We start from the raw sequence: 20,515 nt of genomic DNA, 5'->3' as shown, positions 1-20,515 counted from the left end.
TACCATGCTTTATGCTGTGCCCCAAGGACAGGAAGTGAGGAATAATCTCTCCAACTGAACTTAAAACTTTGAGATTTTGGAGCTGAGGCAGTTCCCCAGACTAGTCTCCGTGTTTAAAATATACCTACTGAAGATTGCTATAAATCTGTATCACATAGCTTAAGCCAAATCCTTATGTTTGCAAGAATGTTTAAAGTAAACAGAAAGTGATTCCGAGTAATTCATTCTGATTAGTTCCTTGGTTGTTGAAAGTGAGAAAGAAAAGTAAAAGATTTCTGAAAAACTCTTTTATTTGCACAGATTTATCAAAGGTGTTTTAAAAATCACTTTAAGACACTGAACTTATGCTGTAAAGCGTATTGATGTCTGAAGCTTCATTTTTTCTCATAGACCCGATGACACTTCACATTTTCATATATGCAATCCTTTTAAAAAAAAAAAAATAATGGTAAAAAAACAAATATTAGTCACATTTAAAGTAAAAGAAAAAAGAATTAAAGTGAACCCATGCTTTGCTCATGCCAACACCATAAACTTACCTTTCCTTCCCTCCCCCATTGCACTATTCAAATACTGGGAGTGAGAAGACATACCCAGTACTTCCAGGTATGATGAGCATTCCTTTCCTCTATAGTGACAGTGTTGGTGCTTTTTAATTGGCCACTCAGCAAACTAGTGCTGTCACATAAGGGTGGGAAGAACTCCTGGTGGCCAGAGGCAAAACAGGGTGGCTTTAGTACTGGGGACAAGGTTCTATAGAAGAAGTAGAAGGGTCTTAAAGTGGTTGTAAACCCTTACAAACCACTTTGACCTACAGGTAATCCTAGATTAAGGCTTACCTGTGGGTCCAAGAAATATCTCCTAAACCTACACTGTTTAGGAGATATTTACTAAAAGACAGTCACAGCTGCGCGCAGGCGCACTATCGACGTTAGCAGCATGCCGCTGCTAACGGCGATATGCTGGCGGCTCCCGTGCGCATGTGCGGGAGTGACGTCATCGCTGCTTCGGCGCTGTGAGTGGCCGGAGCAGCAATACCCGGAAGAAGATGGACGCTCCGGACTACAGGGGACAGTGGTGACTTCGCTGGCTCCTGTGTCAGGTAAGTGACACATAATGGCTACTATGAGATGCATAGTAGCCCATTATGCTTTACCTTTGCAGGGAGACAAAGAGGAAGTAAACCCATCAGGGTTTACTTCCTATTTAAAGACCAGGATCTGCACTGAGAGTGGTTTGAGAAAAGCAGTACAGTACCATAAATTAAACATTAAAGTGACTGTAAACGATAACCTTGTAACTACTCATTCAGTTTAAAATATAAATACAAGGCAAAAAGTTTTGTATAGATACAGTGGGGAAAAAAGTATTTAGCCAGCCACCAATTGTGCAAGTTCTCCCACTTAAAAAGATGAGAGAGGCCTGTAATTGTCATCATAGGTATACTTCAACTATGAGAGACAAAATGTGGAAACAAATCCAGACAATCACATTGTCTGATTTTTTTTTTTTTTTTAAGAATTTATTTGCAAATTATGGTGGAAAATAAGTATTTGGTCACCTACAAACAAGCAACATTTCTGGCTCTCACAGACTTGTATCTTCTTCTTTAAGAGGCTCCTCTGTCCTCCACTCATTAACTGTTTTAATAGTACCTGTGTGAACTTGTTATCAGTATAAAAGACACCTGCCCACAACCTCAAACAGTCAGACTCCAAACTCCACTATGGTGAAGACCAAAGAGCTGTCGAAAGACACCAGAAACAAAATTGTAGACCTGCACCAAGCTGGGAAGACTGAATCTGCAATAGACAAGCAGCTTGGTGTGAAGAAATCAACTGTTGGAGCAATAATTAGAAAATGGAAGACATACAAGACCACTGATAATCTCCCTCGATCTGGGGCTCTACGCAAGATCTCACCCCGTGGGATCAAAATGATCACAAGAACGGTGAGCAAAAATCCCAGAACCACACGGTGGGACCTAGTGAATGACCTGCAGAGAGCTAGGACCAACTTAACAAAGGCTACCATCAGTAACACACTACGCCGACAGGGACTCAGATCCTGCAGTGGCAGACGTGTCCCCCTGCTTAAGCCAGTACATGTTGGGCCCATCTGAGGTTTGCTAGAGAGCATTTGGATGATCCAGAAGACGATTGGGAGAATGTCATATGGTCAGATGAAACCAAAGTAGAACTGTTTGGTAGAAACACAACTCGTCATGTTTGAAGGAGAGAGAATGCTGAGTTGCAACCAAAGAACACCATACCTACTGTGAAGCATGGGGGTGGCAACATCATGCTTTGGGTCTGTTTCTCTGCAAAGGGAACAGGACGACTGATCCGGGTACATGAAAGAATGAATGAGGCCATGTATTATGAGATTTTGAGTGAAAACCTCCTCCCATCAGCAAGGGCATTGAAGATGAAACATGGCTGGGTCTTTCAGCATGACAATTATCCCAAACACACCACCCGGGCAACAAAGGAGCAGCTTCGTAATAAGCATTTCAAGGTCCTGGAGTGGCTTAGCCAGTCTCCAGATCTAAACCCTATAGAAAACCTTTGGAGGTAGTTGAAAGTCCGTGTTGCCCAGCAACAGCCCGGACAGTTCTAGTTTTGAATCATGTTTCCGGGTTTCAGTCCACTTGAAACCTGGACACAATATTAAAGCAGTAATGCAGCGCAGAACAGTGAGGGTGAGGGGGCACTATGCAAGCCACATTACTATTCTCCTTGGAGCGCCCAAAGGTGTCCTAGGTCTTTTGCAATCCTTTACAGAATCCCCCCAAAAAATGTTTTGCTGTGCGCCACTAAAGTGTTCGGGTTTGGCTTGAAGAAAAAGTGGCAACCCTAGAATAGCTGTGTGTGGTGGGGGGGGGGGGGGGTGTCAGGACAAGTCTGATCATTGGAAGAGAGAACACTGAGTTCCCAGCATAGCTGTAGAACTGACCACGGTGTGCTCTTCTGTGTATTCTGTGTATTGTTGTCAAGTTTTAATAGAAAGCAGAGAGACTGACAGGAACACCAGGGATTTCACATAAAGGAAGCATTACAAAGAGACCAGGATGCTATCCCATACAAATAGATATCAATGACCTCTGGACATAAGAAAGGTAATAGAATTGTAGAGAGAAAAATCCAGGCATAACAAGTGTCTGGTAAATGCATGCTTGTAGACATGCAGCTGACGTCATCTGTAGGCAAGAGACATTGACTTAGGACAATAACACCAGAGAGGCAGAGGAGGATTTGTAAACCCACAGTGAGAGCGCGCACAGAAGAGGCAGAGCGCTTTCTGGGCAAAAGCAGAGCGTGCTCACGGCCCCCTGTCAGTCCTGCACACATGGATGCATAGTTGCCAACTGTCCCAAATTTCCCGGGACATTCCCGCGATTAGGACATTCATAGTTGCCAACTGTCCCGAATTTCCCGGGACATTCCCGGGATTAGGACATTTGTCCCAAATTAATTTTGTCCCGGGAAATACAGTTTGTCCTGGGAAATAGAATTTTCAGTTTTTTTGCCGCCGGCCGCTAGAGGCCGGCGGAGACAATGTCTCCGCCGGCCACCATTTTTAAGAAGAGCAGAAGTTGGTCTACACCTGTGGCGCCGCCCACGCCCGTTGCCAGTGTATGTCAGTGTAAAGTGCAGTGGGCGGCGCCACAGTTACACGTCTCTGCGCGGCAACGGCGGCCAGTCTGTCACTGTGTATGTCGGGGCCAGTCATGGTATGTGTATGTCGGGGGCCAGTCTGTGTATGTCGGTGGCCAGTCGTATGTTGGGGGCTAGTCTGTGGATGTCAGGGGCCAGTCTGTGGATGTCGGGGGCCAGTCTGTGGATGTCGGGGGCCAGTCTGTGGATGTCGGGGGCCAGTCTGTGGATGTCGGGGGCCAGTCTGTGGATGTCGGGGGCCAGTCTGTGGATGTCGGGGGGCCAGTGGTATGTTGGGGGCCAGTGGTATGTTGGGGGCCAGTCTGTGGATGTGGGGGGCCAGCCTGTGGATGTCGGGGGCCAGTCTGTCAGGGGCCAGTCTGTCGGGGGCCAGTGGTATGTCGGGGGCCAGTGGTATGTCAGGGGCCGGTCTGTGGAGGATGTGGGGGGCGGTCTGTGGAGGATGTGGGGGCCGGCCTGTGGAGGATGTGGGGGCCGGCCTGTGGAGGATGTGGGGGCAGGCCTGTGCAGGATGTGGGAGCAAGTCTGTGCAGGATGTGGGGGCAGGTCTGTGCAGGATGTGGGGGGGTGGTCTGTGGATGTCAGAGGGGCACATCAGTGCAGGATGTGGGGGGGTGGTCTGTGGATGTCAGAGGGGCACATCAGTGCAGGATGTGGGGGGGGTGGTCTGTGGATGTCAGAGGGGCACCAGATGTAAGGAGGGGCTCCGCTGATGGACACAGATGTGAGGAAGGTACCTCTGATGGGGCACCTGATGTAAGGACAGACTCCGCTTGGGACACCTGGTGGCATGTGGTGACAGGCAACGTGGCTAATGACGCGCTCATGGCTCCCACTGATTCTGCATTATGGTGAGTTGAATGATTTAATTTCATATTACAATGTAATAATAGAAATAATGCGCTTCAATCATCCTGACACCATAACAATCATGGCGCCGGGATGATTGAAGCGCTAACACCAGGTATTTGGAGTATCTTTATCTGCTGATTGTCAAACTCTGGAAAACACATATTGCTATTGTGGTGTAGGATCGGGGGGCTGCTATCCCTCCTTTCCCTCTCCCCCCTCCTTTCCCTCCCCCCCTCCTTTCCCTCTCCCCCCCTCCTTTCCCTCTCCCCTCTTCCTTTCCCTCTCCATCCCCCCCCCTCCTTTCCCTCTCCATCCCGCATTCATCTCAGACTCTAATCACACCCCTTTGAGCCACACCCCATGTAAGCCACGCCCACTATTTACGTAAACCACGCCCATATTTCACTGCATTTTTACTGTTTCCTATGCCACACCTATAAACGCATGCCCCGCCCCTAATTATACCACGACTCCGCCTACTGCCAAAAAAGTGTCCCGAATTTTTATTTTTTTACAATGTTGGCAACTATGTGGATGTCCTGTGACAGTCAGGTTGATTGGTGCAGCAGGGGACAGCTGTGAGCACCGATCTCCTTGCATGGCTTTTCAGGTGACAGCTGCTGATGAAAAGCCATGCAAGGAGATCTGTACTCACAGCTGTCCCCCACTGCACCCATCATCCCCGACTGTCCCCGTATCTTTCTCCTCCTCCAACACCCCCCTTCATCTCTTGGGGAGCAGTCAAGTGACACAGGTAGGGACTTGGTGTGAGTAGTCAGGTGACATGGTTAGGGACTTGGTGGGAGTAGTCAGGTGACATGGGTAGGGACTTGGTGGGAGTAGTCAGGTGACAAGGGTAGGGACTTGGTGGGAGCAGTCAGGTGACATGGCATGGACCTGGTGGGAGCAGTCAGGTGACATGGGTAGGGACTTGGTGGGAGTAGTCAGGTGACAAGGGTAGGGACTTGGTGGGAGCAGTCAGGTGACATGGCATGGACCTGGTGGGAGCAGTCAGGTGACATGGGTAGGGACTTGTTAGGAGCAGTCGGGTGACTCGTGTAGGGATTTGGTGGGAGCAGTCAGGTGACACGGGTTGGGACTTGGCAGGAGCAGTCAGGTTAATCATGTAGGGACTTGGTGGGAGCAGTCAGGTGACACAGGAAGGGATTTGGTGGGAGCAGTTAGGTGACATGGATAGGGACTTGGTGGGAGCAGTCAGGTGACACGGGTAGGGATTTGGTAGGTGCAGTCAGGTGACACTGGTAGGGACTTGGTGGGAGCAGTCAGGTGACATGAGTAGGCACTTGGAGGGAGCAGTCAGGTGACACTGGTAGGGACTTGGTGGGAGCAGTCAGGTGACATGAGTAGGCACTTGGAGGGAGCAGTCAGGTGACACGGGTAGGGACTTGGTGGGAGCAGTCAGGTGACACGGGTAGGGACTTGGTGGGATCAGTCAGGTGACATGGGTAGGGACTTGGTGGGATCAGTTGGGTGACATGGGTAGGGACTTGGTGGGAGCAATCAGGTGACACTGGTAGGCTGTAAGCTTTGAGCTCATTCAGCCTTACTGGGTGAGTTCACAGAACCATGCATTTCCTCCTCTCACACTGATCTGTGGATCACACCCCATGATGAGAAACATCCAATCAAAACCCAGGAAAGGCAGCCAATCCTGGGAAAGGCTGGAGAAGGAGGAGGGGATGTGAATTGTGAAGTACACAGAATGCCTCTCTCATACTGGGGCATGAGATATGTAAATCACCTGTCACTCACAGAAAGGGGGAAGAACAGACTTTTATTCCTCTGTCAGTTTTTTATCTCACTGAAAAAAGATAAGAGGATTGCTCTTTGTGGCAAGGCTGGGCACAGAGAGCATGAAATCCTATACTGTCCATGTACACTGGAGCTCATAAACTGCAGTTTATTGGAGTTTGGGCATTTTTTTTTTTAAAAGCCCATAAACTCCACTCTATGTTAGCCTATGTGTCCATGCACACACATTTTTTAGCTTTAACCTCCCTGGTGGTATGATTATTTCTAAAAGCGGTACAATTATTTTGCATGACAATTTGGCGTTTTGCATTGTAGTCCTGTAGTTCTTAGGAATAAGAGACCAGCAGACATCCCGGGTATGATAAAGTTTGAAAAATGAAATCATAAATTATAATATAATAAATAACTATAAATAATTATACCAAATAATAATATAACAATAATAAAAATGATTCAATAATGTAATAAAATCAAAAACACAGAAATTTGCTCAGTTGCAGAATTGTCACTGTTATTACTTTTCAGTATTTGATGGCGGATCTCCCCACAAATTGCTATCGCCCAATTCTGCGAGTGATTACAGTTTATTATCGCTGTTTTCTATCTGGTCTAAAATCATTTTTGATGTAAAGGGACAGTTATGGTTGCTATGGACAATCTCCAGTTTCCAGGCATAAAGAACAGTTTTTATATTATAAAACTGCATGCAGGACACTGGACAGATCACTAGGGACAAAAGGGATGTGAAATTATTACATACAGCAATGTAATCTGTAAGATTACATTATACTGTATGTATACTGTGTGTTTCACCTTTTGAATTTGGCGCCGTTCTCCGTCTCTGTGCGTCGCAACGCTCGCAGGGAACGGAGAACCGCTCCGTGATAGATCGAGCGGAGCATGGCTCGTTCGTACAGCGGGGGGGGGGGGGGGGCATCGCTGGATCCAGGGAAGAAGGTAAGTAACATCTCCCTGCATTCAGAAATGCAGTCCCGAGTCTGGCTCGGGGTTACCACTTTTGGTAGAAAATCTCCACCCCGAGCCAGACTCAGGAATACCGCCAGGGGGGTTAATGAGCAGTGGAGTTTATGGGCTTTTTTTTCTGAACGTCAGAAATTCGCGTTCAAAGTGCTGTTTTTCACTGCCAAAAAACAACAAACGCAGATAAGCGCTCATAAACACGCGTTAATTAGCGTTCAGCGTTCTATTTTTTCAATGCATTGTGGGAGTTTGGAATGCACTGTGGGATTTTTGGAGTGTCCTCTGTGTATTTTTATTAAAACACTCATAAACACTAACGCTATAAAACACCCATAAACACTAACGCTATAAAACACCCATAAACACTAACGCTATAAAACACCCATAAACACTAACGCTATAAAACACCCATAAACACTAACGCTATAAAACACTCATAAACACTAACGCTATAAAACACTCATAAACACTAACGCTATAAAACACTCATAAACACTAACGCTATAAAACACCCATAAACACTAACGCTATAAAACACTCATAAACACTCATAAACGCTCGTACAAAATGCTGTTAAAAGCACGTTTTTTAACCAGCGTTTTCTGCCAGCAATCTGGCGTCCAGAAAAAGCTTTTTTGAGCTTCAGTGTGCATGGAGCTTGAAAGTTACTTTAACCGCTTCCACCCCAGAAGATTTTACCCCCTTCCTGACCAGAGCACTTTTTGCGATTCGGTACTGCGTCACTTTAACTGACAATTGCGCAGTCGTGCAATGTGGCACTCAAACAAAATTTTGTGGCACTAAAAAAAAAATTCCCACAAATTGAGCTTTCTTTTGGTGGTGTTTGATCACCTCTGTGGTATTTATTTTTTGCGCTATAAACAAAAAAGGAGCGTCAATCCTGTTTTACCAATTTATAACCCCTTAATACTAAAGGTTCCAGACGGACCTTGATTTATTGGTCTGGTTTGCCGTCACAGATTTAGCTCTAACATCTATTCTCCCCTGGCACTGCCAGCAGGCTCCCACAGGGGCGCCCAGTCCAGGGAGAAGGTGAACCATAATGTATCTACTACATGCTTTATACTGTGAATGTAGATGGGACCTCAAGAGTACTACATGGACAAAACAGAATCCTTTTATTTTTACTTGTAAAATGTATAATGTGTTTAACATTCTTGCACCAGATAGCCAATTGCTGGGCTCCTGGCCCTGTTCTATTCATGAATTTACAGTTTAAAATTGCTTATACTTTGAAAAAAAATGACTAATAAAGACTTATTGAACCTAAAAAAGGAGCGTCGGTTTTTAAAAAAATTGCCTCCTGCTGCCTGCTTCACTCTCCTGTGTCTCCCACCCTACATGCTCGAATAAGGTAGGAAGGGACAGTGCTGCGGGGGGGAGTAGGGACTGTGTAATGCACATGGGTCCAGAGGTGTGGGGGCTGTGTAATGTAATGGGGTCCAGAGATGTGTGTGTGTGTGTGGTGGGGCTGTGTAATGTAAAGGGGTCCAGAGGTGTGTGTGGTGGGGCTTTGTAATGTAAAGGGCTCCAGAGGTGTGTGTGTGTGGGGGGGGCTGCCTCTGACAGTAGCACATAGTAAATGTGCCACTGCCAGTTGCATGTATTTCTGTCTAGCGCCTGATGACAATCCTTGGGTCGTCGGGGCCGTTTTTGCAGAGGAGGGGCCTGGCCGCCCAGGGGAGCAGAGGAAGGAGGATTCTTCCGGGTTCTGGGCCACAGTGCGCAGAGGTGCTACATGTGACGTCACTTGGCGTTGATGTCAGAACGTCGACGTGCGTTGCCCCTCCTGCCTGCCTGGGAGGGGGGCCGGATATAGGATCCACCCTGGGTGCCAATGCTCTAGGTACTCCCCTGGTTGGCAGTAAAAAAAAATGTGTTTAAATGTGTAAAACTATAAGTTGATCATGGTTAGTTTTGTGCAGCCTTATATCAGTGGAACATATTTTATTCTTTTTTGTTGATGTTATTAGTTATTCCAATTGTAGAATCTGGGCATTTGATTTTTGTGGGTTTAGAGGTTTTCTGTTAACAGTATTGGATGTACTAAAAACAGATTTTTATAGGCTGTTTCAGTGATGTACACTGAAGAAATGTCCATAAGGTAAAGCCATGGTGCTTACTTACCGTTAACATTTGACCGTTTTGCACTTCTCGTGTTATATTGGATTCCTTGCCATTCCACTTTTGGTTTTGTATCAATTTCCCATCCTTCAGTGTAAAGATAGTCTGTAACATACAATAAAAAGAATTATACTGCTATGATCAAAGGCTTTTATAAAAGGATTGCTTTACAAATAATACAATAAGATATGAGCTTCAATTGAAGTTAGTCCAAATTATGCAAATATTTATATAACACAAAAACTGATACACTTTGTGTATTTGATCAATGCCGCTTTTTCCTTCTTATGCCCTGTACACACGATAGGATTTTTCGATGGAAAATGTGTGATCGGACCTTGTTGTTGGAAATTCCAACCGTGTGCAGGCTCCATCACACATTTTCCATCGGAATTTGAGATCTGGTTCTCATATTTTCCGACAACAAAATCCATTGTCGGAAATTCCGATCGTGTGTACACAATTCTGACGCACAAAGTGCCACGCATGCTCGGAATCCAGCAGAAGAGCAGCACTGGCTATTGAACTTCATTTTTCTCGACTCGTCGAACGCGTTGTACGTCACCACGTTTTTGACATTCGGAATTTCAGACCAACTTTGTGTGACCGTGTGTATGCAAGACAAGTTTGAGCCAACATCTGTCGGAAAAAATCCATGGATTTTGTTGTGCGTACAGGGCATTAGGCTGCATTCACACCTGAGCGTAGTGTCTTTGAGCGTTTTTCCGGCTTTTTTTTGCATGTTTTTATGCATGATTTTGTTTTTATATGTGACTTGCGTGTTTTTATTCAGAGCTTTTGAGCTTTGGTGTTTTTTTAAAAATAAATACGCAAATAAATAAAAATATTCAATAAAATTAAATAAATGATAATACATTCAATACATGAATACTAAGCAATAATAAATAAATAATTACCCCCTAACTTAAACCTCTAACCCTTAAAAATAATAATAATAATAAATAGCTAAACACCATAACACAAAATAAATAAACAATAATAATTATTATTATAGTAATTTTATTTTTTAGAGGTTGGTTATGTATTATGCCCTGTACACACGGTCAGACATTCCAACGACAAAATCCGTCAGATTTTTTCCTACGGATTTTGGCCCAAACTTGTCTTGTATACACACGGTCACACAAAGTTGTCAGAAAATCAGATCGTTCAGAACGTGGTGACGTAGAACACGTACGACGGGACTATTAATGGGCCAGTAGCCAATAGCTTTTGTCTCGGAATTTATTCTGAGCATGCGTGGCACTTTGTCCGTTGAATTGTCAACACACAATCCGAATTTAAACAATTGGAAAATTTTAGAAACTTTGTTTGTCGGAAATTCTGACGGAAGCCCACACACAATCGGCTTTCCTGACAACAAGATCCGATCACACATTGTCCGACTGTGTGTACAGGGCATTACTATTATTTATTATTATTATTAATAATAATAATTATTATTATTTTTAATGTATTTATAATTTTTTTAAGGGTAGGGGATAATTAATATTTATGTATTACATATTATTCATTTATTTTATTTATGATTATTTTTATTTGTTTTTTTTATTTTATATTTATTCATACATTATTATACATTATTACTATTTTATTTTTTCATTTGAGCAGAAAATCGCACAAATACACGTGACAAAATGCAAATGCACACAAAAACATGCGAATGTTGCGTTTCTATTTGAATACAAACGCACCAAAAACTCTGAAATCTGCCAAATTGGAGAGACAAAAAAAGCTCCAGAACTTGTTTTAGCTTCAGGCGATTTGAAGTGGGGATGTGACCCATGTCTATAGAGAATAATAGATTTTTTTCCAGCGTTTTTGAGCTTCAAGCAAATAATCGCTCAGGGTTTACTTCCTCTTTAATGACACTGGTGATGTCAGTGGAATTTAGTCAGTTAATGTCAGATCTCCCACTGCACTCTCAACCCCATTATAGATTAATGATTGCTGCCATTAGTAGTATAAAAAAAAAAATTTAAAAACAAAAATTCCAATATATATTTCAAAAACATGTAGCAGAATACATTTTGGCCAACATTTTTGAAGACTTTTTTTTTTTTTGATATATTATGTTTCATTTATATCACAATTTAAAAAACAAAACAAAAAATATGGTGCTCAAATACCACCAAAAGAAAGCTCTATCTGTTAGAAAAACAAACTTTGGGTAGTGTTGCATGTCCACGCAAGTGCCAGTTAAAGTAGCGCAGTGCCAAATAGCAAAATAATGGCCTGTTCATGAAGGGGGTAAAAACTTCCAGAGTTGAAGTGGATATACAAGACATGCATGTTTTTGCCATCCTGAGCCTTTTATTGCATTATTACATCAAACTTTGAACCTGTTTATAAACAATACAAACTTATGCCCTGTACACACGTTCAGGCATTCTGATGACAAAATCCGTCTGAATTGTTCAGACGGATTCTGGCCCAAACTTTTCTTCCATACACACGGTCACACAATTCCGATCGTTCAGATGGTTCAGAGGTGATGTTCACCACGTACGATGGGACTATAAAGAGGGCAGTAGCCAATAGCTTTCGTTGTAATTTATTCTGAGCATGTGTGGCACTTTGTCTATCTACACATGATCGGAATTTAAATGATCGGATTTTGTTGTCGGAAAATTTTAGATCCAGCTCTCAAACATTGTGTGTCGGAAATTCTGACAGAAAAAGTCAGATGGAGCCCACACACGATCGGATTTTCCGACAACACAATCCGATTGCACATTTTCCATCAGAAAGGCCGACCGTCTGTACAGGGCATAACAGTTACTCCCTGTCTTATCATTCGGTCGATTCCCCATTCTGTTAAAGAAATACTGTCAATATTCTCACCTTGCATTTCCTTTTGTCTGCTGTGTCTTCATCAAATTCTTCATTTAGTTTAAAGCAGAGCTCTGTAGTGTTAAAACTGCTCACTGTTTTTATACACCAACAATCCCCATTTTTACTGATAATCACATCGGGTTTCAAACGACTTGCAAGCATTCTGGTAGTCATATCCACACCTCCAAAAGAGTAAAACATAAAAAGCTTCACTAAACGTAAAATAAATTTACATTGTACAAATTGTAAAAATAATGACCATTATGTATGTAGGTTGTGCACAACTAAACACAATGGGGGTTATTTACGAAAGGCAAATCCACTTTGCACTACAAGTGCAAACTACGAGTGCAAAGCGCACTTGAAATTGCACTGAAAGTGCACTTGGAAGTAAAGTCGCTGTAGATCTGAGGGGGACATGCAAGGAAAATAAAAAACAGAATTTTAACTTGCACATGATTGGATGATAAAATTAGCAGAGCTTCCATTTATTTCAGATCTACCCCTCAGATCTACAGCGACGGCAATTCCAAGTGCACTTTGCACGCATAGTTTGCACTTGTAGTGCAAAGTGGATTTGCCTTTCGTAAATACCCCTCTATATTCATCCTATTCTTTATGTCAGCGGCATCTCTAGCTCCTGGCATGTAGGACATGTCACCAGGTCTTCTACTGAGAGCCCTGAACCTTCTTTGTAGTAACTGTTGGTATAATCTTAAATATGACTTCAATTTCTGCTGAACTTTGGTTGTCAGATGTTTTATATATTGTAGAGCTATTTTTACAGCACCAAAAAAGTAACTGGTTTACCCCAAACGTTCTACAGAATTACATTAGATAGACCATGTAGTGAATTAGATCATCTGGAATTTTTTATCCACAAAAGTGAATACTTACCACAGACCACCTACCACAAATACTCAAAATGCCTCCCTCCAAAACCTTTCTGATGCATCAAATATTTCATTTTCAAAAAACAGAGGACAATGAAGATTTTTGGAAATAGATATATAAACACTGTGAAGCAAAGCGTATGTATGAGGCCTGTACCACAGTAAGGCAAAAGTGCTCATAACTTATTTTATTTGCTTACATAGGTCATTCACATTTTTTATATTGGTAGAGTAACTCTTCTTCTATTGTAAATCCACTTCTTTTTCATTGCAGGTAAATAATGGATTCCAAGCAAAAGCAATGTGCCCTACTTTTGACTAAGGAGGAGTGCAGGCTCTCTGACATTGATGGTCTTCCACTGTGCAGGTTAATGCTGGGTTCTCCATCTTTAAAGTTCTTCATCGATCTTTGTATATTGGTTTTCTCAATATGTCATCTCCCTAAACATGTAGCCTTCCCCTATAGTCATGTGTTTAAACAGAAGCTTTGTGCTACAATGTATATTCTATGATTAAGCACTCAATAGCATTAAATGAGTCAGGAGTCTCACTTCTTCTGTTGTCTTCGTTTTAGTGGATTTACAAGTAATAAAGAAGTTGTTTGAACCAGAGTGCAGTCATTTATCATCCTTTATACTGCATTACCAGCAATGAGCTGGGGGTGTAACTAGTAACAGTGTGGCAAGAGTGGACCAACATGGAGCAGTATTCCATTCTTCTCTTGCCTGGCCAACCTATCTTAGAAACTGCAAACAGCCAGGATGTTCCACATGTAACACCTTCCTAATTAGGTTGCTAGGATGTTAGGTAAATTTAGTCTTTTTGGCTCCTCTGTAAGCATTGGAGGAGTTGTTGATTTATATTGGCTGTTCTGTATTTCACAGGCTGAAGGTTTGATTGCTTTTGCCTGCCTTCTAATGAGCTCTGGAACATAGGGAGTTGAGCATGGGGTCCCTACCTCCCTTGGTCTCTAGTGGGAGAATTGTACTTCGAAGTTTAGCAGGAGAATTGTGGTGGAGATTTCACACTAGAGAAGAGTGTCCTCCTGTTATTACTAGTGGTTCTGGAGTGTCCCATATAACCCTCTCCAAATGTATTCTGCAATAAACCACAAAAAGTGGTTTATTATTAAAAATTCTTTCAGTGTGCTTGGACTGTGTAAAGGGAAGATGGAAAAATGGTTATTGTTCCAGCCTGTGAAATATACTTTTTTTTTTACCCACAAAGGTTGAGATATATGGGGGCGCTTCAAACCAATCAGTATTATTGTGATTATTTTTCTTTTACCAAAAATATGTAGAAGAATACAAATCGGCCTAAACTGGGGAAAGGAAAACATTTTTTTTTTTTTTTTTTTTTACATTTGGGATATTTATTATAGCAAAAAGTATCAAAATTCAAAATTATCGTTTTTTTTTTTGTTTATATCACAAGCTGTATTGGGGGGGGGGTGAATTTGGGTACAGTGTTGCATAACCGTGCAACTACATTTAATAGGTAATGCGCCATGAAAAACTGGCAAGCATAAGAGAATATTGCCAAAACCCACAGGCATAATAGCCCCATAGTTTTACAAGTATGATTCAAGATGTCCATGTAAAGTATCCCAAAACCTTCAGGCTCTGATTAAAGAGAATGGGGCATCAAAAACATGTCAACCAGTCTCAGTAAGACATATTAATATTCACTGTGGTTGCACTGAAGGTAACTGTTGGTTGATTTTCCTTCCTGTCCATGTATTAAACACACTCTCTTGCCCATGAATGCTGGGGACTAGTTTTATATTATGTGTGATCTTTTATGTTTGTGAATATTATTACTTTTTATTTTGAATAAATAATTATATACACTTCACAAGGCCGGTGTGTTCTCGTTTCCTTCAGTTTAAAGCGGGAGTCCGGCCGTTTTTTTTTTTTTTTTAAAGTCAGCGGCTACAAATACTGCAGCTGCTGACGTTTAAAATAAGGACACTTACCCGCCCAGCGAGCCCGCGATGTCGGCACCCGAAGCCGATCTCTCGATCGACTCTCGGGTGATGCCGCCGCCATCTTGGGTGTGGGAATCAGGAAGTGGAGCCTTGCGGCTTCACTTCCCGGTTCCCTACTGCGCATGCGCGAATCACACTGCGCAATAAGGATGGTCCCCGCTGTCCCTGGGATCCGTGTGTTTCCCAGCGGACAGCGGGGGACCCGCAGGAAGTGGCGTAAATATCCTCAGATTCTGCGGATATTTATGCCGGAAGTGGGTGCAAATACCTGTACTGTACAGGTATCTGCACCCCCCTCCCCCCTGAAAGGTGCCAATTGTGGCGCCGGAGGGGGGGAGGGTTTCCGATGAGCGGAAGTTCCACTTTAGAGTGGAGCCCCACTTTAAGATAGATACAATGTTTGGGAAGGTCTGGAACCCTTGGTTCCTTTACATACAATCATTTAGTTATCATCTATTATGCATGCCAGGTTGGTGGAAGGGAGTCCTTGGCTGAAGAAAGGTCTGCTCTTACTTCCTTTTCTTACTGATGCTGTCACAGTATCTATGTGGCATGCCTTTGAGCTTGGCAGGCATAAAATGATACCGCCTCATTTGATAATGTAATTTCTTTGCACCTATAAATCTAATTCTTGGTAACCATTCTTACATGGTGATAAGTTCTATACCCCCTGTTCGACCAGTGACTCACTGAAGCAGGGTTTCAGGCATATATTTCAATTTTCTCTCGTGTGTGTGTGTGTGTGTGTATATGTATGTATGTGTGTATATATATATATATATATATATATATATATATATTAGATGTAATTAACTCTTTACAGTGGGGAAAATAATTATTTTATCCCCTGCAGATTTTGTAAGTCTGCCCACTTACAAAGAAATTAAGGGTCTATAATTTTATCATAGGTGTATTTTAAATGACAGAGACAAAATATAATCCAAAAATCCAGAGAAAACACGATACAAATGTTATAAATTGAGTTGCCGTTCAGTGAGAAAAATAAGTATTTGATCCCCAAGCAAAACATGACTTGGGCTCCATGCACACTGGACATTAAAATAACGTTATAAAAATGCCAGTAGCTTTGCAGTGAGTCTTTTAACATTTAACGTTTTTGCAATAGCGCTTATTAGTGTTTTATTTTGCTTTATTTTTTGTTTTTAAGAAATTTTTATTTTTTTCAATGGATCAAAAAAGAAAGTTAAACGCTGGTGAGCCACGTTATTTTGTATTTCTTCCATTTGCGAATAAGCCTGAACAATTCAAAATGAGCATATGGGAATATGGGGTGGGGGGGGGGGGTGTAACTTCAGTACAAGCTTTGTATTAAAACAAATAGCTCTGGAGATATACGCAGCTAAATCTATAGGCAAAACATGACTTTGCCTTGAAAGATCTTGACTCTTCCCACTCACCTATATGCCTCTCTATTGGTAAGCGAGGCAGCCCATCACATTATATGGGCACATTAGGAGGCTTCTGGTAGAGGAAGGCCAAGCTTAAATTCACATAGAAGACGAGTTTATAAATTAAAGCTGTCTATATCTCTTTACCTAAAATGACATTTGTTTGTGCATTGCATATTTTATGTACAGCTTAAATTCCTCATTTACAACATGACTACATTAAAGAACAATCTCTACAAAAAACAGTTTACTTGTATCTGGATTTAGAAGAAATTCTTGCATTTCACAAATGCAATTGAACTTTGGCTTTAGATATAATGTACTTTAAACAATAGGCTCACCTTTAGGCCTCTTTCACAAGGACAAACCGATCTGGTCCACCTGTCAGTTTTTCAGGCAGACTCGATCGGACCAACTATTGCTTTCTATAGAGCGGCGGATGTCAGCGGACATGTGTCTCTTGACGCCCACTGATATCCGATCCAGTCCTATCCACTAAAAATAGATGGATGGGGATTTGTTCCCTATCTGTCTAGCGGATCGGATAACAGTCAGATGAAAACCTACAGGTGGTCCGTTTCCACCCAACAGCCCAGTGGAGCGGACATGGGTCTGTCATCCACCTGCTCCACCAGTATGAAAATGGAGATAGGAGCATCCATATTTAGAGTGTAACGTGTAACCCACCTTCTGCCTTCAGAGGTCCCCTCTCTGTGACAGTGGCTAGGGAATCTATTCCCCACACCAGCTGTCACTTTTTAAAAACAGCGCGGCTGTTAAGGTGCTCCATCCTCACAGCCACGTCATTCATTCACAGAGATCTGTACATGAAAAAACGAAGTCTCCTCTGCCACCATGGCAGACCTACTTGAAGTTTGAATAGGCTGCGAGAGCACTAATCAGCACACTCCTGGTTCATTTATTCTTCCTCTAGCTTTGTAACAGAAAGCCTGTGTGGTTATACAGGCACATAGCAAAAGTCTGACATCTGGATGCAATGCTCTGTAGGAGCCAGAAAAAAAAATCATAAATGCACATATTTTGTTACCTGCAAATATATGTACATTTATTTATTTATTTATTTTGAAAGGTGAACTTAGCCTTTAAGAAGCACCCAGCTGTCCACTCCCAGAAGGTAGACTTTAAACACACCTGGGCCATGATGCTCAGTCCACTGGTTTGCGAATGTAATAGAGAAACTTAAGGATTGTAACACAATTTAAAACTAAGCTGAAGGACCTCCAGGGCTTGGACATCTTGTGTGATACTGAGCTGTATGAAAGCTACTTATCCGTGACAATGTAGCAGAAGCTGTAGTGAATCCCTCAGGCTTAGTGACTAAAGCAGCCTTTCTTAATCTTTTCAACATGGAGGAACCCTTAAATAGTTCTCAGGTCTCAGGGAACCCCTGCTAAAAATTAGAAATCTACAATTTATGATAGATTAGTGTGGTGATCAGTGGGAAGAATGGTCCTTACACTTGTGGTCATTGGGAAGAATTACCTCCTTACAGATAGCTAAAAAGATCAATGGTGTGAGTGGGAACTTATTTGAGAGGCAGAAATTGCCAATGCTGAAGGAACCCCTAGCAACCTCTGGAGTTGAGAATCACTGGACTAAAGCATGACACTGAGCTTGTTGTTGATTGTGATAATGAGTCTCCAAGATCTGGGAATCTGATGTTTGATTGTTCAGAACTTAAGCATACATCTTCAAACTTCAGACTTGTACCAGCAGAAGAAGCTTTGAAGAGACATCCTATCTCTCCCTATATATCTGAGGGGTTTGCCCTCTTGGAAATACCAAGCCTTCTGTTTTTCACTGTCCAACCCATCTTGTGACAGGCAGTATACTGATCAATCTGTTGTGTTTCCCAAAGAATGCTGAGAGAAAAAAGTCTTGCATGAAGTATGAGTGGGCCTCAGATTTAGTTTTCATCAGGGCATTACGATAGTTCTTTTCATCTCTGGCAACATGTTATAAGAGTGCCATAGGGCATGCATGCATTTACTAAAACTGGTAAAATAATAAACCCAATTGATCATAACAACCAATCAACTATATTTTCAAATGAAGAAAGACAGTGGACGCTTTTTGTTATTTTGCACAGGTTTCTTTGAAAAAAAATTGTCAATAACTCTTTGGAAAGCTAATTTTCAGAATGTTGAATTTAGCTTACTACAGGTAAACCCTTTGTGTATAAACTTTAAGCAGGACGATCTTGTAAATTTCCAGGCTAATCTAAACTTCATATGTATATTAAAACCCCAAAAAGTTTATCAAAAAATAAATGTTAATTTGCAGTTTTGCAAGACTAAGCAGTCTAGAGAAAATACAAAATATATTAGGTAAATGGCTTACCAAGAGCCTTCATAAACTCATCAAAGTTCTCAGAAGAAATTAGTTTCCAGCAGCCCAGCAGGTCCTCGGCCATGGTGGCAGTGTTTTTCTGGGTTTTGGTAATGCAGAAGGTACAGAGAACAGCAAATAATGAGGGAAAGATTAAAAGTTCCCCTTTTAAGAGATACAGCAAGGCTACAGTGATGTCACCCCAAATTATTTGTGACAAGGAATAAACCTCCCTTCTCTCCAGATCTTATCCAGCACTTGTGCTGCAATGTACAATAATATATGTATTTTAATTAGAAGATTAAAACAAGAAATTACTTGTTTTCACCTGTTTCCCATCATGGCTCCACACCCACACTTATCAATTAATTGTGTCACTTTCACTGAGGAAACAAGTTTTATTACTTGTATGTACAAACCACAAAGCCCAGGTCTATCAATGGCTCATCCATTATTTATTAGATGAGTGATCTAATAATATAATTTTACATGAAACTTGTATTGAAGAAATATGGAGGTTGCCATTACCTACCGCACCTTATAAATATAATAGTTCCCAAGCTCTCACGCCGATCCAGTAGTTTTGGGGCTTTTGAATCACTGACTTTACTCTTCTAAAATAAGTGACATAGAAAGATAATCCATTGCAGCTTGGGTGGGACATGATGGTGAAGTTGGGGTATTTAACCACTTGCTTACTGGGCACTTAAACACCCTTCCTGACCAGACCAATATTCAGCTTTGGTGCTCTCACACTTTGAATGACAATTACTCAGTCATGCAACACTGTACCCAAATGAATTTTGTGTCCTTTTTTTCCCACAAATGGAGCTTTCTTTTGGTGGTATTTGATCACCTCTGGGGTTTTTATTTTTTGCGCTATAAATGAAAAAAGACCGAAAATTTTGAAAAAAAATGCATATTTCTTTGTTTCTGTGACAAAATTATGCAAATTATTAATTTTTCTTCATAAATTTTGGCCACAATTTATACTGCTACATATCTTTGGTAAAAATAACCCAAATTAGTGGATATTATTTGGTCTTTGTGAAAGTTATAGAGTCTACAAGCTGTGGTGCGAATCGCACAAAATTGATCACATCTGATGTACTGGTGGCCTATCTCGCTTCTTGTGACCCGAACAAGCCAGGAAAGTACAAATACCCCCCAAATGACCCCTTTTTGGAAAGTAGACATTCCAAGGTATTTAGTAAGAGGCATGGTGAGCTTTTTGATGTTGTCATTTTTTTCCCACAATTCTTTGCAAAATTAAGATTTTTCATTTTTTTTATTTTTCTCCACAAAATTGTCATTGTAATAGGTTATTTCTCTCACATGGCATGTGTATACCACAAATGACACCCCCAAAAAAATTCTGCTACTCCTCCTGAGTATTACAATACCACATGTGTGTGACTTTTTCACAGCCTGGCCACATAGAGAGGCCCAACATGCAGGGAGCGCCATCACGTGTTCTAGGAGCATAAATTACACATCTAACTTGTTGACTACTTATTACACTTTTGAAATACCAGGACAATGACACGTGACACTGATGACAGATGGCACTGATACGTGGCAATGATGACACTT

General features: G+C 41.9%; 1 protein-coding gene across 1 annotated transcript; it reads right to left on the bottom strand.

Moving 5' to 3' along the window:
- Positions 1–272: 272 nt before the first annotated feature.
- Positions 273–19,158, bottom strand: LOC143998364 (myelin P2 protein-like). The gene is made up of 4 exons (XM_077493958.1): positions 18,935–19,158; positions 12,294–12,466; positions 9,432–9,533; positions 273–425 (listed from the first exon to the last, which is right to left on the bottom strand). The coding sequence occupies exons 1-4, from the start codon at positions 19,005–19,007 to the stop codon at positions 375–377; spliced, it is 399 nt and encodes a 132-aa protein (XP_077350084.1). The 5' UTR covers positions 19,008–19,158; the 3' UTR covers positions 273–374.
- Positions 19,159–20,515: the final 1,357 nt, after the last annotated feature.

The sequence above is a fragment of the Lithobates pipiens genome, unplaced genomic scaffold (genome assembly GCF_037356315.1).
Source record: "Lithobates pipiens isolate NorthernLeopardFrog02 unplaced genomic scaffold, aLitPip1_a1.2 Scaffold_19, whole genome shotgun sequence".
NCBI lineage: Eukaryota > Metazoa > Chordata > Amphibia > Anura > Ranidae > Lithobates > Lithobates pipiens.
The sequence above is the reverse complement of the archived record's forward strand: the minus strand, read 5'-3'. Positions and strand labels throughout refer to the sequence as shown.